The sequence below is a fragment of the Triturus cristatus genome, chromosome 3_2, assembly GCF_964204655.1.
Source record: "Triturus cristatus chromosome 3_2, aTriCri1.1, whole genome shotgun sequence".
NCBI classification, from domain to species: domain Eukaryota; kingdom Metazoa; phylum Chordata; class Amphibia; order Caudata; family Salamandridae; genus Triturus; species Triturus cristatus.
This window is the reverse complement of record NC_140584.1, coordinates 304,166,701-304,184,787: the sequence shown is the minus strand read 5'-3', so window position 1 is coordinate 304,184,787 and position 18,087 is coordinate 304,166,701. Positions and strand designations below refer to the sequence as shown.

Sequence of the window (18,087 nt, the reverse complement as noted above, 5' to 3'; positions counted from 1 at the left end):
GCCTTTTCAATATTCCATTTTATGTGGTTGAAAAGGAGTGGTGGACAGAGTAAACACACTGCAGATGTGATATCAGAAAGAATAAAGTATCTACTTGGCTGATCTAGCTGCACTCTGTGTAATAAAAATACACATCATGATCCCATGTGTGTTAATTCAGCTAACCATTTATATTATATGCCTCATATACTTACTATACTAAATGTCAAATGTATTCTTGCATTTGCAATTGTCGAAATAAATATTAAAAAGAAAGGAATAGGCTTTCAAGTCATGTTAAAAACAGCAAAATGGCCTTTCTGAATTGAAATATGACCAATGATACGAAGTCCTGGTTAGGAAATGGGGTTTATTACAAATTAAATGTTTGTACAGACGACCACCTGGGAGTGCAAAATAAATTAGAACATTTCTGTTTTCTTGCTTTTGGCATTTGATCACTGTGTGTAATAAATTGCAACCATGAGTGTGAAGAACACGCGCATACCTAGTCATGCAACACATTTACTGGCTTTTGATAAAAATACAGTCCTGTACATCCATGTGGCATGTAAGCCCAGGTGGTTTAACCTGGCTGCAAACATCTTTGTTCAAAGAGCAAATCCCATACTTCACTGGACTTACCGTCCGTCCAGAGTCGATAAAATAGGGATCAACGTGCTTGGTAACAAGATCCCTCATTATTTACACATGCAAGTAGGCAATTCAGTTTTATAGCGATGGTTAAAGATGGTGAAAGCAATAGTAAATGTTCTTTTGTTCTCTCCACAGCATATTCTATCCTGAACAGTGCATCCCACAGTCGTGTCCATTAGATTTTACAGCTCCCGCTCTGTCCCTACTGTGAAAGATCAAAGGATAAGCTAATCACCCTTCAACCACCCCACCTGCTCTGATGACTTCCTGAGTAGCTCATGCTGTGTCCTGGTGACAAGAGCTGCTGTGATTAAATCTGTGCAGTGTGTGTTAAAGGCGCTGCCGAAGTATCTGTTGAATTATGAAGGGAGTGCTACCTGGGTCGAAGTCACGCCCCATGAGTACCGGTAATCTTTGTTTTAGGAAAAGTGCTGGCATTCAAGGGGAGAAAATTAAAAAATGCTGTTACTCAGTACCGGTGAGTACCAGCTCATTTAAAGCACTGCCAATGCTTGTTTTAAATGGTGGGTCAGGCAGGTTCTTGATGCTCAGGATTTTGGAAGCACAACAAAATATGGTGATTTGTCGAGGAGCACTCAATATTGTCAAAGGAAAAGTTAGGATTAGAACTCCAAACCCCCGATTCTACAGCGGATCATTACTAGCCCCTATTGTTTAACTTTATCGTCATTCATTTATTTTGAGAAGAATGCAATTTGGTTTTAGAAAAGGTATGGGAATGGTGGACCAATGCATGAATTTCCTTATGTTGACCAGTAAATGTAAATTTGCTAAAAAAGGCCGTATGTTCATGGCTTTTATGGATTTAACGTCCGCCTTCGACAGAGTAAATGGATCTAAATTATGGCATCTGTTGTTAGAAATAGGCATGGACGCAAAATTGGTTTCTTTTTTGCTCTGGTCTCATTCTAATTTAACTGCCTCAGCCAGATATAACGAAAATGATTCCTTAACTAAAGCATGGAAGGTAAAAAGAGGAGTGAGGCAGTGATGTATCCTTGAGCCGGTTCTATTCACACTCTATAAATAGGTTAGGGGCCGTGTTATCTGACGCAAGCATGGACACCCCGAGAGTAGGTTTTGAGCCCATTCCTGCCCTTTTATATGCAGATGATGCAGTTTTACTTGCGAGGACACCAATAGCACTGAAACGCTTTTATAATACTGTTATTGATTTGATGGTAGCTTTAGACCTCCCTGTTAATTTTACAAAATCCCATATAATGTCATCTGGCAACTCAAAGCGTGAGAAGAAATCACTTGTATGCAAAGGTGGGGTGTTGTCCAATGCAGCAACCTACCCATATCTGGGTGTGCTATTCGATGAAAATGGTACTTTGGTGGCACAGCGTGCACTCAAGAAAAATACCCTAGCAAGGGCCGCAGGAGCAACATCGGACTTTGCCAGGAGATTAGGGAGCACGCCCTTATTACCAATTCTGAAGATTTATAATGGGAAATGTGTCCCTATGACAACTTATGGCAGTGTGGTCTGGGGCCACAAGGAGTGTAGTGAACTACAAGGGGCTGAAAACAAATATCTACGAAAACTTTTAGCAACTTCCCCAAGTACCCCTGCCTTTATGGTGCACGAAGAACTACGGCAGGGCTACATTACAGATAGTATTGCAGTGGCCCCCTTGATATGGTGGTTAAAAAAATGGTCAAGACCCAAGCCTAACCTAAATCAAACTATCCTAGAGGATTGTATGAAGTTAAACAGAGCTGCAGATGTCCACTGGTTAAGCTATGTCTTTCAACAGCTTTCAGCCCTAGGGCACCCCAAGCTTTTCAATCAACCCAGACAGTTGCACCCTGAGGAGGTGAAAGATACTAAAATCCAATTTTTATCTAGGAGAAGCCTGAAAAGGGAAACTAATGAACTTAGAAAACCCACGTATGTGATTATGAGCCCTGGAATTTCAGATCAAACTTTTTTGTCTTCTATTAATAATCTGCATCATCGTTTTCTTTTATCTAGATTTAGACTTAATTGCATTCACTGGTCCCTTACAATACCCAAGGGTTTCTCTAAGGCAGGGACCCTACAACCTTGTTCATGTGATAATTTCTCAGACCAAGATTTGTTGCATTTTATGTTTATCTGTGGTTTTTATAATGAATTACGATCTAAACATATTTTACCTCCTTTTAAAAAATTGCCCATTTGCACAAGTCAGACCCGCCTTGATTTATTTGCAAATGCTCTCTTCCCCATTGGTATGCTATGGGGTTGCGAGCTTTTTATCCGGGGCAATATGAAAAAGGAAAAATATGGAGTGCCTATTGTAATGACTTGGGTTTTATTGGGCTTAATCAAGAAATGTTGTAAATCTTTCTGATGATCTTTTAACTGCGTTTTGATAATTGCACATGTACAGTAGCTTTGAACTTTTATCTGTATGGGTCTTCTCTCATGTAATTGTACTTTTATGGACAGAACTTGGCTGAATAACGTTTTATTTGATTGATTGATTGAGAAGAATGTTCTAGTGCAATCATCATAGTGTGTTTTTTGTCAAAAGACCTTCCATTTTTGCCTCTTCTGCCAACTGACATCCTCGCATGATATCAGTAAATTTCCCTTGTGACTTAACTTTTATTGTGGACACTGTCCCCTAGTAATTAGGACTTCCTTCTCAAAGTTCATGCTATTCACTGATCGTCAGCAACATAGTTCATTCCCTAGCTACAATACTGATCACAAAACGGTGTACTCATTTCCTTAACCTCTTCCATTTTCTCAATAAAAATCCTTCCAGTCTTAAATTTTCCTTAAATCAGATATCGACATTTCTGTCACAACTCCCGACTTACCAATTAAGAGTGCTAGTTGGTTGATAATCTCAAGGCTATCAAATGAAGTATGTTGAATGTCGCGAGAGCTCTTGACATAGGCTTAACTCAGTAGATCTCCTTCCCACGCACCCCTTCATAGAACGGTCACTTTTAAGTAGACTCATCTCAAATCAACAAGGGCAGTAACGATCACATAAATTCTTCTGATTTATTGAATGTCTATTACCAAACCTTCCCTTTCTTGCTTTCTAGCCACCTCCTCAGAGTTCCCATTCTTCTCCTAACAATTAATTCATTGCCTACTGTTTTAGGCGTTGGCATTCTTTGTTCTGCTGCTTACTTTGCTCCCCCGTGTTTATCCTTTACTGTCCTTGCACCAAAAGACTTCATCTCAGTCCTCTCTTCCATAAAACCGGATGGAGCTCCAAATAATAACATTCCTCAATCCTCAAATACCTCCCTAAATCGTTTTTTACAAATTCTTGCTCCCCATTATCAACCTAATTTTGTCATTCTTCCTCCAAAATTAACTTCGCTTTACCCTGAGCACTTATCCTTTGGTCACCCCATGACTGTTCAGCGGTTCACAGCCATTCTTTTTAGAACTGTTTATTTGTTAAATGCTTTTCTATGGATGGTCCCAGTTTTTTCCTTTTCTTAACTGTCCTATCCTATATTACAGTTCCCAATCTTCTCGGCTATTTAACTATTTATTGTAAAGCGCTGTCCTACCTCTTAGTTTAGGCCTCTGTGTATATATCTTCCTGCAAATTAAAGTTGTATTACGCTTTGCTCCAACACGGGCTTTCTCAAAGATGCTGTGTTAAATTGTTTCTTGGCATTTTAGAGAAACTTGATACATGGAAGTAAAGTCACCAGAAGCCAAGGTTGGAGAACAACCGTTAAATAGTAACAAGGTGCTTGTTCATTAAGGAAAAATGTCTTTTTAATGTCTTTGGAGCCCAGATTCTTGATATTGAAGCGCTCTGCCTGTGCAAAAGTCTGTGATGTTGTGACTGAAAAGCTGCATAAGTGGTACTTGTGAGATATTCACAAATGCTCACACTGACTTGGGTGGCATAATGGACTTCTTACCATTGTAACAAAGTGGTCTTGTTTGTTAAAGGATTCGAGGTGTAAGTATTGTATGACATCTTGTTAAGTAGCCTTTATTATTCTGTTGTCACCACTTCCAGCTCTCACTGCGGCTGACATTTAAAGAACCCATGGGTTAGTTCGAAGTCTCGTCAGACCCGTGTTATCTTTATCTTAGTTGCTACACATTCAAATGGTTAGTACTTTCACTTATTTGTTTGCTATGGTCTGCCTGTTTAGTACTGGGGATGCAGGACCCCCACATCTGATATGCCTAATGATTGTCCTTTCTTCTTGTCTGTTTATGATTTTTTAGAAAAAGGCATCTGAGCGTCAACAGGCATCTGGAGATGACACCGCTCGCACTCCAACTGAGCTCAAGGACCCAGAAACGAAATCGGTAAAAGCTTTGGGTGACTTAATAGAATGGAAGAGACTGGTTGTGCATCATATCTCTTGTTAAAATTTCATCTTACCTGTGTGGCATAGGAGTAGGCTGGGTCTGCCTTTAAATAAGCACTGTTGCCCCATCTAGACCAGACTAGAGTGCATCTTCCCTGCTGGCAGGTGTCCTTCTGGGATTTCAGTTATCTAACTTGTGTCTTTTAGGGGGCTGACTCTGAAGAAGAAGATGAAAAAGAAAAGGGGAAGTTAAAGCCAAATTCTGGCAATGGTGCTGACCTGCCTCTTTACCGATGGACACAGACGCTCGCTGAGGTGGATGTGAGTATCTTGGGTTCAAATTGAAGGGACTGCGCATTATAGCTTTAGTTTTGAGGAGAGTGAGTCGCTATAGGATGACTTGCTTATGTACTTGCTCACTTGTCCCCGCGATTGTGGATTATTCATGTCAGTTACGGTCTCCTCTTTTGCATACTGGGGCAAGAAATGAGCCTTGCGGGGTAATGGCCAATCGTGAACCATTAATGGAAGTTCTTTAATGTCCATGAGTGGCTTGTACCAGCATAAATGCTTTGTATGTTTCTGAAGGTTGGTGGAGAGGGGGTTGTGAGGAAAGTTTTCAAAAAGCCATGATGATTTCATATTATATGTTCGATGCAGATGAAAACTTTTAAAACCATATTCTTATTCAGGAGTTGATGGGAGTCTATAATTTGACTGATATGCCACAAGATTTATGTGTTGGGAAAAAGCATTTTACTACACAGTTTGTGAATCATTGTTCAGACTAGCTTATAGGATGTTAAGTCAAGATACGTTTAAACTGATGATGGAAGGTGACGTATATCTGTGCACCTTTGTGGAATGCAGCCCAGTGGTGTGGTTAAGCAATCCCCTGCCTGCCAAACTTGCGCCATTAAGGATTGAGCCAGAAGGATTGCTTGAAACTTTGTAATACACTCTGGCCTGCCTATGTAGCAGTTCATTAAATAAAACATTGATCAAGATCTGGGGTTTGTCAAGGCTTGTTGACATAGAAGTCACCGTAAGGAGGATATACTTGACAATGGAATGAGTGATGCTGCATCTAATAGACGACAGATCAGAAGTGCAATTTGGCTTGTGTTGTAAGGTGCACTAAGACCGAGGCATGCTTCTAGAGATGTGTCTTAAAGAAGCAATTTAATAAAGTAGCAAGAGTTGAGATTAGTATGTAGTGAGTACTTTCTTGTTTGTTTAGGATTTGGGAAAATGGGCACACGTATCTTGCATATTTTCTCAGTAAATAGTGTAATGGTAGATGATAATGAGCCTACAACCTCTAAGACAATTATCCATTTGAGTAAAATAGCTTTGCAGGTGGAATCCATATCACAGAAAGGCGTTTCCCTCTCAAATCACCTCCTTTTTCTTTTCATACTGAAAGGTTCTACCAGTACCTGAAAATCTATCTATAATTACTTGTTTAAGGACCATATCCTCTTAGGGTGTAGCAGTTTTGTGCTGAATTCCCTATCTGCTACTCCTAAGTGCTGTAGATAAAATAGTGAAGTATGTGCTGCTCTTGAGTAGACCAGATGCACCTAATTCTGGTAAAGTACTGGAAAGCACACCAGTCTGAGGACGCCATGCTAGGTAATCTCTTTTGTGATGTTGAATAATTATTTTAATGCGGCTATTTTCCTAACCCCAAGGAAAAAATAACTTTCTTACAATTCCCTAAACCATAACGTCTAATTTGGGAAAATAGCCTCATTTTGAAAGAGTTGTGGTAGTCCGCCCAGTAACTACTGTGACTCACACAGAAAGATGAAGGGAGGGCAGTGGTCTAGGAGACAGAAGTACAGTGCAGGGAAAAATCAGTAAGTATGATTGGAGAAGGGTTGTTGGTAAAGTAGTTGGGGGGCTCAGTGGGGTGGAGGAATACGTTTTTGGGGGAGAAAAAATGGAGGAAAACATATTGGGGGCAATAACCTTATTAATGATGAGGTAGGGGTAGAAAAGAAAGGCAGATGAGGGAGATGCAACACCAGGGATGAACTGAGAATTAAGTCGGTAGAAATTCAGAAAGTAGGAGGACTTCTCCCCAGGGTACGTGGCAAAGAATATTCAACCTGGAAAAAATATTTCAAGATGAAAGACATCTTATGGATTGGGTTTGACAACTTAGTAGTGTCTTTCATTTTGATATATTTATGTAAGCATGTTTGTGGACAGTGTGTCACAAGATCAAGTTTCCAGCGGTTTGTTTTTCTAAATCCGTTCCATCTGGTAAACTGTTTATTGTGACGGAGATAATGACAGCAGTGATTTTACTTGACCCTGGATGGGCACCATGGCTGGATGGATTAGTTATGGAATAGTTATGAAACTCTTGCAGCTTTGCTGCAATCATAGAGGCTTAAGGTATTCATGGAATGAGTAGAGAAAGAAGCACTATCCACAGAGTGTAATCGTGCGGCACAACCATAACAAGGATCACATATAATGTCACTCTTTTCCCTAATAAATCTCGATTGCGGTTTGCTGAACGTAATAGTGTCACAACATTCACTGTTAAGTTGGTTCACCCCAAACAAAGTAGCTTTTGTGGCACATAAATTCGCAAGCTATAACAGCAGTATTATAGAGGGTGCTCACGGTTTTATGATATTTATTTTTTTGACATTTCCGTCTGTATTTATCCATATTTAATTCTTTGCTAAGTTTATCTGTACTTATCCATATTTATTTTGGGTTTTATGAAAAAAATGAATCTGAAACTGGTATATTTCCACATTTATTTAACTGATAAATATGCACTCATGCTTGAATGTCTGCTAGGTTTCATCGATATGAACACCCGCAGAAGATAAATAAATGCACTTATATGGAAAATATGCACATTTCATAATCAACCTTGTGCATATCTACTGCTGTTTAAGCCTCTTTACCAAAATCCCTTTCTTTTTTAACCCCCCGCACCCAATACCTATCAATCCACACAGCTATTGGCCTGGCAGTCATGGAAGAGCGTATTTAGAATAACTCAAAACTCAACTCAATTTCTGTTTTTATCCATATTTAATAAAATAAAGACAAGAAAATAAATGTTTTTCTGTCTGTATTTATCTGTAAAATCAATCAAAATGGAAAACCGGGAACCTCAATAATAAATAGTGTTTCTCCAGTATTAGGGTGTCTTTCATAGATTCACATGCTTGAATATTCCCCGTCGTCGGAGTGGGAGTCCCACGGTAAATAAAATAGCAATATATATATATATATATAGTAAAATATATACATAAGTAATCATATAATTAGTGCATATAGGTGTAAAACACACATAGTGTACCTATAAGAGAAAAACTCCATAGGAATACAATGGAGAGAGACAAAAGACCTTTGTAGTCTATCTCTGTCATTATGTAAGTCCAAACTCCAGCCAATCAGGCGTCGGCCCCTCTCTAGAACCTTCTCCTCAGAGCTTCTCACCTCAGATTTTCTACCGCACGTCGTGTGACAGGGAGTCTCCCTGAGCTCTGCTCAGTTTTTGTCAGTAAGGATGTCTTCTAGTAAGAAATCTTTGTTTAGACCATGTTCTTCATGTGGAAAGCTGCGTTTGTTCTCTGAGGACCCACACAGTAAGTGTATTTACTGTTTATATCCTGACCATGAGGTGGCAAAATGTAAATTTTGTAGAACTTTTTCTACAAAAACTCTAAAGGACAGAGAAGGCCGCCTGCTATTATGGCTACAGAGACTGAAGGACAAGGATAACCCACTCTCTGATGTGGAAAGTCTCTTTTCTGGTCGTTCTCAACCAGCCTCTAAGCGCAGTAGTGTGCAGGAGTTACCATCTCCTTTCCTGAAGAAAAAGAAGCTGGCTTTGCCTCTGACAACTGCCACCTCTGTGATCTCACCTACTGCTTTGTCGCCTAAGGGACACTGTTCTCAGGCTGCTGAGGCGTCTACTTCCCATTCCTCGGGGAAAAACTTGTCAGCCTCGTCGACGATGCTCCCGACGACGAGATCTGCTGTTTCTACCTCGTCGACGGTGACCCCGACGACGACGTCAGCTGCTTCGTCGTCGACGAGCGTTATGTCGACGTTATCCTCGTCGACGATTACCATCAGTTCTTCAAGGGCGGTGACTTCTGTTGTGCCCATTACTTCGACGAAGAAGGTAAAGGTTCCGTCGACGAAGACTGTGTCGTCGACGAAGACGTTGTCGAGCTCGTCGACGCCCACTCCGTCGGCGAAGAAAAAGAAGATCCCGTCGACGGTGGTTCCGTCGACGAAAGCCTTGTCTATGAAGATCTCGACGACGGCTCCGTCGGCAGCGGCTCCGTCGACGGTGGCTACGTCGACGGTGGCCCCGTCGACGGCGGCTCCGTCGACGGCGAATCCGACGACGGCAATTTTGTTGCCACAGACTTTGTCGACGATAATTCCGTCGACCATCATTCCGTCGACGACGGCTCCATCGACAAGTACATCTCCACAGACATTCGTAAGGGTACGAATAAGAGGTGTTGCGTCTACCCAGAAAACAAGAAGGGAACAACTACCTCAGCTAGCTTCAGCGTCGGTTTCATCTTTAGCTGGAGTTTCTTGGACACCATTACCTCCTACTGTGGGCCCGGATAGCCAGGAACATAATATTCCTGTGGGAGATGCACAGCCTCCCTCACCATTATTCGCTACGGATTCGGATCAGGAGTCCGAAGGGTTACCGGAGTCTTTCGGAACGGCACAAAGTCCATCCGACTTAGTTATTAAGTGCCAGGATGTCAGTAGTGAGGATGAGGATCCGGTATATATACACCAGGCCCCTCCGAAGCATAAAACGGCGACTCTTCCTTTGTCGCTCATTACTAATCTCCAACGCATGTTGGACGACTACAACCAACGGTTCCCTCTATCCCCTCAACGTTCAGAGGTTCCGTCAACCCCGGTGATTCCAGCAGTTATTCCACCGGTACCTATTGTAAATCCTGCTCCTCAGATGCCGCCTGTACCTCCACGACAGGTTCCGGAAAGGTTGTTGCCTCATTATGAGCCTGTAGAGGAAGGCCCTCAGGACACAGAAGAGGGTGAAATCCCAGATGATGATGGGGATGTAGATGACAATGATGATGATATGGCGGAGTGGGACAATTACCAGGCACAAACACCATCCCCCTCACAGATAGTAACAGGGGATTCACCTCCAGTGGACATAGCCAATTTTCACCAACTGATGGAAAGGGCATCACACCGTTTTAAGTTAACAACGGAGCGCAGGGAGGAAGATTGCTTCCTTTATGATTTCAAGAATCAACCTTACAAACAGACTCATGCTATTCCCATAGTTGAGTTTATTTGGGAAGAAGGCAAGAAATTAATGCAGACACCGAATACCTTGCCAACACAGGTGCCTCGATTAGAAAAGAAATATAAGGCACCAATAGGAACCCCAGCATGCCTCACGGGTCAGGCTAAACCTGAGTCGGTCGTTACGCAGGCAGCGCAACGTAAGGCGAAAAATCCGGCATCTTCTATCACCTCGCCTCCGGATCGTGACGGACGTCGGATGGATGCCATAGGGCGTAAATTCTCTTCTATGGCCTCTACTGTGGTTAGAGCAGCTAATGCCTTGGCCATCCTGGGACGATATGACAGACAAGTTTGGGCTGATATTTCGGATGTGGTTCAGGAGTTACCAGAGCCATCTAAAGTGGAGGCAATGAAGTTGCTCCAAGAGGGAGAAGCGGCATCGGCGGAAATAATCGATTGTGCTGTAGACATCGCCTGCATGGGTTTCCGTCAGCTTGCCGGAGCGGCTGTTCTGCGTAGGCAAGGATGGTTAAAATCAACATCCTTTCGTCAGGAGGTTCAGTCCATGATCCTTAACATGGCATATGACGGCGAGTCATTATTTGGGAGCCACGTCGATGAAGCTCTACAGTCCATAAAGAAGGACACTGAAACAGCTAGATCACTAGGAAACCTTCAATTTCAGCGGAGTAATTTTCGTGGTGGACGCGGACGCGGCACCTCCACAAGTTTTCGACGAGACAATAAACAATACAAACCTTACAATCAAGGGTCCAACCGTTACTCTTATGGCCAGCAACAGCAAACATCACGGCAGCAAACCTCCAAGTCATATAGAGGAAAATCCTCATACAGAGGAACCGCATCAAAGAGACAGTGACTCTTACCAGACGGACAAGGTTGGAGGTCGAATCTCTCTGTTCTTTTCCCAATGGTCCTCCATCTCAAGGGACCGTTGGGTTTTGGACATTGTGAAGAAGGGACACGCCTTAGAATTCACCAAATTCCCTCCTCCCACTCCACCCTCCGGACCGCCACCAGCTCACATGAAAGAACTGTTGCATCAAGTACGACTTTTAAGGCAAAAAGGAGCTATAGAACTGGTACCAGTGTCTCAGAAGGGAAAAGGTTTTTATTCCCGGTTCTTTTTGATCACAAAGAAAAACGGAGAGTGGAGGCCCATCCTCGATCTAAGAGCACTAAACAAATATATAAAGAGCCAATCCTTCCGTATGATGACGCTAGTAGACATCTTGCGCTTACTCTTGCAGGAAGATTTTCTGGCGACGATAGATCTCCAGGATGCCTATTTTCATATCCCTATTTTACAGCGGCATCGAAGGTTCCTGCGTTTTCGAGTGGGTCAACACGATTACCAATTCAAAGTGTTACCATTTGGTCTGCGCTCGGCCCCTCGAGTGTTCACGAAGGTACTAGCTCCAGTAATAGCGTTTTTGCGCCTCCAGGGAGTGCAAATATTTCCATACCTGGACGATTTTCTCCTGAAATCTCAGTCAAGCACTCACCTGCGACAACACACTCTTCTGTGCCAGAACGTGTTTCGCTCTTTAGGCCTGTCCGTAAATGCGGAAAAATCCCAACTTCATCCGTACCAACAAAGAGATTTTCTGGGTGCAACTCTGGAAACTGTGTCAGCAAAGGCATTCCTCTCCCAGGAGCGTCTCAAAAAGATGCTGCGACTGGTGGCTCTGATCAGATCAAGAGAGTCAGTTTCTGTGAGACTATTAAAATCATTTCTGGGGATGGCGTCATCATCCATTGCCTTGATCCCTCATTGCCGGCTGAGGACACGTCCTATACAGGAAGCTCTGGATGCTCAGTGGCGTCAGGTAACGGGATCTTTCCACGACATGATATGTGTCACAGATCAGATGAAGTCAGCACTCGCATGGTGGGCAATTCCAGCCAACTTGACGGAAGGCATGTCCTTTCTGTCGCTGCCACCGGACAGAACACTCACAACAGACGCCTCATTAGAAGGATGGGGCGCACATTTGGAGGATCTCTCTGTGAAGGGAAGATGGTCCACACATCAAAGATCTTGGCACATCAACAAGTTGGAGCTCATGGCGATTTTTCTGGCTCTAAAATATTTTCTGCCTTTGCTCCAAGGAGAGTCAGTGCTAATACAGACAGACAACACAACCTGTATGCACTATGTCAACAAACAGGGCGGAACAAGATCCCCAAGTCTCTCCAGGTTAGCTCAAAGAATTTGGGACTGGTCTCTCAGTCATCAGATCATGCTAACGGCAGTACACCTGCCAGGAGTATCCAATGTCCTAGCGGATTCCCTGAGCAGGTCCTCCTCGTCGACCCACGAGTGGGAGTTACACCAACCCACTCTAGAGAGGATATTCCAACTATGGGGCCGTCCGCAACTCGATCTCTTTGCTACGCCGGAGAACCGGAAATGCCGAAATTACGCAAGCTGGCATCCCCACAAGGAATCACAAGGGAATGCCCTTTTGATAAACTGGTGCAATCTATTTGCGTACGCCTTTCCTCCAATACCCCTCATACCTCGGGTTCTTTGGAAGATGAGGAGACAACCTTGCCACCTGATCCTAATAGCCCCGCGCTGGCCACAGCAAGCGTGGTTCTCAGAACTGCTCCTCCTGTCCCAATGCCAACCAATCCTCCTGCAACATCGGACGGATCTGCTCACTATGAGCGAAGGGAGAATTTGTCATCCAAATCCCTCCTCACTGAGCTTATCAGCCTGGAACCTGAACACCATGAGTTCGCCCACCTAGACATCCCGCAGGATTGTAGGGATATTTTGGCCCAGGCAAGAGCACCTTCTACAATCAGGACGTACAAGTTTAAATGGAAATGATTCTGCCATTGGTGTGCTGCTAACGGAGTCCATCCGATACATTCCACGGCAGAGCAATTGCTACCATTCTTCTTGCACCTAGCCAGTTCTGGACTGTCGCATGCAACCCTAAGGGTTTTTCTAGCAGCCATTTCCCGTTTCCGGCAAGATGGATCAAGTTCCCTTTGTTCCTCAAGAATAATCCGCCAATTCTTTAAGGGTCTATTCCGGAAATTTCCGCCAGTTCGGCGTCCTCCTCCGTTGTGGCACCTCAACGTTGTGTTAGCACAATTGATGAGACCTCCGTTCGAGCCCATTCACAAGGCCGACCTAAAATATCTCACTTGGAAAGTAGCTCTACTTCTGGCACTAACGTCTTCTCGTCGTGTCAGTGACATCCATGCTTTTACCATCAAACCTCCGTTCCTGCAGTTCAAACCGGATGCTGCAGTGTTACGCACCAATCCATCATTTCTACCCAAGGTGCCTACTGACTTTCACATTAATGAGCCAGTAATATTAAAGACCTTTTTTGCCAATCCTCAGACACCTGCAGAACAAAGATTACATTCTTTGGACGTCAAGCGGTGTCTTAAGTTCTACATCAGTAAGACAGCTTCTTTCAGGAAATCCGATCAACTTTTTATAGCATATGGACGCTGTCATAAAGGACGTCCGGTTACTAAACCAACGATTGCACGCTGGATCTCGGCAGCTATTGTCTTCTGCCACCAAAGGGCAAATAAACCTCTGCAGTCTCCAGTGAGGGCACACTCCACCAGGGCAGTCTCATCATCTACTGCCTTATTTGCTGGAGTATCTTTGCAACACATCTGCAGAGCAGCTACGTGGTCGACCAGACACACGTTTACTAAGCACTACTGCTTGGCAACTTTAAGCGAGGAGGATGCTGCAGTGGGACAGGCAGTGCTGCGCAATCTTTTTAAGTAAGGTGAGCCTCTTCCTCCCGCCTCCATATTGTTTCCATATATATTATGCATTTACAATGTTACAGTTGTTCAATACTGTTTTTATGCATAAGAAGATTGATTATCTATATATGTTGAATCTATTTTGGCATGGAAACAATGGTGATTGTTACTGCTAGCTATTCTATATTCAAGCATGTGAATCTATGAAAGACACCCTAATACTGGAGAAGAACAATTGTTACTTACCTGTAAACAGGTGGTTCTCCAGTATTGGTGTCTTTCATAGATTCACATGCGACCCTCCCTCCTCCCTTCAGAGGCTCTCTTCTCCTCATGCACTTTACAGTCACTCTTGTGCTACGAAAATCTGAGGTGAGAAGCTCTGAGGAGAAGGTTCTAGAGAGGGGCTGACGCCTGATTGGCTGGAGTTCGGACTTACATAATGACAGAGATAGACTACAAAGGTCTTTTGTCTCTCTCCATTGTATTCCTATGGAGTTTTTCTCTTATAGGTACACTATGTGTGTTTTACACCTATATGCACTAATTATATGATTACTTATGTATATATTTTACTATATATATATATATATTGCTATTTTATTTACCGTGGGACTCCCACTCCGACGACGGGGAATATTCAAGCATGTGAATCTATGAAAGACACCAATACTGGAGAACCACCTGTTTACAGGTAAGTAACAATTGTTCTTCTAGTGCTTTGAATGCTGATGATAAAAAGTACCTTATGTCTGTGTGTGTCCTAATAGAGATCCTGGCAATTCCATTGGTCAGCATCTGACCAACTTGATGGGGGTTGTTCCACACTGCCACAAGGGTTGTCGCCCCATGTGTGGTGATCTTGCTTTCTGTTTGCTTGAAGAGCAGGGCACAGCATGTGTGCTCTTTGTGTTAGGAATGACACTGTTGTCCGTAAAATGCACAGTTGTCATACACCCGTGTGCCATTTTGGGTGATTATGTGGGCACCTGCTTCCTTATTTAACTGTAAGTCTGTGTCTATATAGTACCCAGGTAAGAGCTTTGAGTAATGCTGGATCAGTTCACAGAAGTGTCTCACCTAAGATTGAATGCTCGATGTATGAGGTTCCCCTCCTGATTCCAGACACGTGGAGGTAGTTTCTTTCCCGTTCCCAGATGCCTAAAACTAAAATACCTTGGTATACTTTGTCATTATAGAGACCAAATCATTCAAGTTCATATTTGAGCCATGGTTACATTTCTGAGCCTGACCGATCTTGGGTCCCGTCACACTGAATAAAAAAATTAACTTATTATCCTGAATGGGTATTCGTGGTGTTCTCCATGCTTTTCCCAGCACTGAAGAAGGTCAGTCCAGTTTTCCAATGGATGGTTACTGAAAATAATACGGAGGTCGTGTTTCTTCACAGTTCATATATGGCACCTTGGATTTGCTGAATCCTGATAGGCCAGTAGAACTAGTCTAACTAGCCCATTTGGGCCTTTTGCTTTTTTGAGTGACCCAGGGGTGTTTTGGTTTTGGTTCAAGTTGCGAGTGGTCTCATCCACTTGTAATAACTACCATGGAGGAAAATGCAAAGTGTTTTCTCTTGTGTAGTAAGCCCATAATTTATGTATTCCTGCCAGTTGGTGGTACCCCTCAATGTGAGCTTCCGGTTAAAGGGAAAGGACGTGGTAGTGGACATTCAGCGACGACATCTCAAGGTTGGTCTCAAGGGCCAGGCTCCAGTCATCGATGGGGAATTTTACAATGAAGTGAAGGTGGAGGAAAGCTCCTGGCTAATCGAGGACGGCAAAATCATCACTGTCCATCTAGAGAAGGTGAGGCCTGCCTACCTGTCCCTGGTTGTAGGATGGGGAAGAGCATCTCTATAGAGTGGAGGGAGACGAATATGGTTGTCTGGGAGGAGGTGGGTTATGGTATACTGTACTACAAATCCCTTGGGCCGACGACTTGAGTATAACGGGGCCTTTATTTGGTGGTTGGATGGGTAGAAGGTACACACCTATGGAATGCTCACCTCTGGTAAAGCGTATGCAAACGCCATGTGGATGACTTAGAAGGCACACCTGGGGGAGATCGAGCAGGCACATCTTGTAGGTGTAATAGTGTCTGACAAATGAGTATCTTGCTTTGTTACATCGACGGACGGAGTAATAACATTCGAGGGAAGAATTGTGGAGTGCAGCTAAATGGCACTCCCTCTTTGGGAATGGGGGTGTGAATCCAGTAAGTAGTTTACATTTAGGAGAACACATGGGGAGAGCATAAGTCCAAGTAGAGTAAGGGAGTGGAATCCGAGATTTTACATATAGATTGGGCACCCGTTGGCTGCGGCTTGGACTGGAAACATGCAAGGGCACATCTTGCAGCACAGGAAGGCAGTGTTTCTGAGATAGGAGACAAAAAGGGAGACTGAAGACCTGAGGAGCGACCGTAACCCGATCAGAAATGGCCACTAGAAATTATGCAAGATATGAAGACCAGATTAACCCCTTCGCCGCGGCAGGAATTCCGCCGCGGCGCTGGGGGGGTTTGGGGGCAGTTGCGGTGCCGCCGTGCTCTTGACGGAACCACTCCGTCATGAGTCACGGGTGAGCTGTGCTCATGACGGAGTGGTTCCGTCACGTCTCCGCCCACTGCGCTAATCGCCCGCACAGGCGGGAAATTAGCGCCGCGTGGGCGGAGCGGCCGCCAACGGCCGCAGCATGACGGAACCACTCCGTCATGAGCACAGCGCACCCGTGGCTCATGACGGAGTGGTTCCGTCATGAGCACGGAACGGGTTAACGACCCATGCACATCTTTTGTGAGGTGGAGGTGTTTGTAGCATGTTTTTGACCTTACAGTTGAGGGTCAACAGACTGCAGTAGGATGTTCTCTTGTACTAAAATTGTGGTATTTTGCTCAACAGATCAATAAAATGGAGTGGTGGAGTAAGATAGTTTCCACAGATCCTGAAATCAACACCAAGAAGGTAAACCCAGAAAACTCAAAGGTGAGCACCTCTACTCTCAGTCTGACTGCCGAATTCATATTCTGGTTCCTCTCTACCAGCATGTCTGTTGGAGGTAAGGTGATTTAGCAGTGGGAAGGGAGGTGAAGGTGCATAACCGAGTGTACCAAGAAGGCAGCTGGTACTATTAAATTAGTAGGGACAGTGTGTAGCTGGGGTACGTGACTTGCCGCACCCTTGATTGGACGCTGTGCCCATCCTGCAATCATTATATTGAAGATGGACTGCTCTAGGGTACTTTATTCCCCTCCCTCTTCTTTGCATAGCCAGTAGGCCGTGTTATGTCAGCAGGCACCCTTTTCCTGCACAATGGATCATTTTGGGAATTGTGATACTCAGCAGGACTGGCTTTAGGGTGGTGCGTCCAGTGCAACCGCACCTGGCACTGACCTTGGGTGGAGCTGTGTTTAGAAATAACATGGGTTTAAAAACACCTGCTGCGGAGCTCCTTGTGTGCCCAGTAGTTTTCAGGCAACTATAAAAATGTAAAGATAACGCTGTTGATTAATGTTTCTGCCCGGAGAGAGATGGGAGTTTTGTCTAGTGGCAGTTTTGACTCATCATAAAGTAGCACAGAGGGCTAATATGCCTGCTGCAAAGAACATGTACCATGCAGATAACCGAAATGTATTTCATGTGGAGGTCTCAGTGGGTTACTGCTTTTGTCACAAAAATTATTTTGTTACTTGCAGATCCATGAGTTACAATCCTAATCAAAGTGATCTATAAACTGTTATCAAAGTGCTGCATGCAAACTGAATGTTATAGGTTAGAACGTTATGTTTTTTCCCCCCAGACTTTCATTATCCTAATGTTGCTGAAAAAGGTTTGGTTAGGTAGAAATACATTCTTATTAGTAAAGCCAATCCCAATCACTGTGGTACGTTTAAATTCTTGAGTTTCTGCTTCTCCAGACCAAACACTCTTAAAACATACTGACTTCTTAATTACGTGTGAATCCTACTCCTTATAATTCTCATTGTTTTATGTAACATTTGCTATACACTGATTTACACACGTATGATTCTTGTCTCTGTATAATGTTT

General features: G+C 43.6%; 1 protein-coding gene across 1 annotated transcript in view; it reads left to right on the top strand.

The window, feature by feature from the left end:
* The window catches only part of NUDC (nuclear distribution C, dynein complex regulator), a 94,833-nt gene that overhangs the window by 49,077 nt on the left and 27,669 nt on the right, over window positions 1-18,087 (top strand). Inside the window, exons 4-7 of the mRNA XM_085647711.1 lie at window positions 4,868-4,951; window positions 5,161-5,274; window positions 15,651-15,845; window positions 16,940-17,023. Coding sequence (XP_085503837.1) covers window positions 4,868-4,951; window positions 5,161-5,274; window positions 15,651-15,845; window positions 16,940-17,023 — 477 coding nt within the window. The remainder of the gene's footprint in view (window positions 1-4,867; window positions 4,952-5,160; window positions 5,275-15,650; window positions 15,846-16,939; window positions 17,024-18,087) is intronic.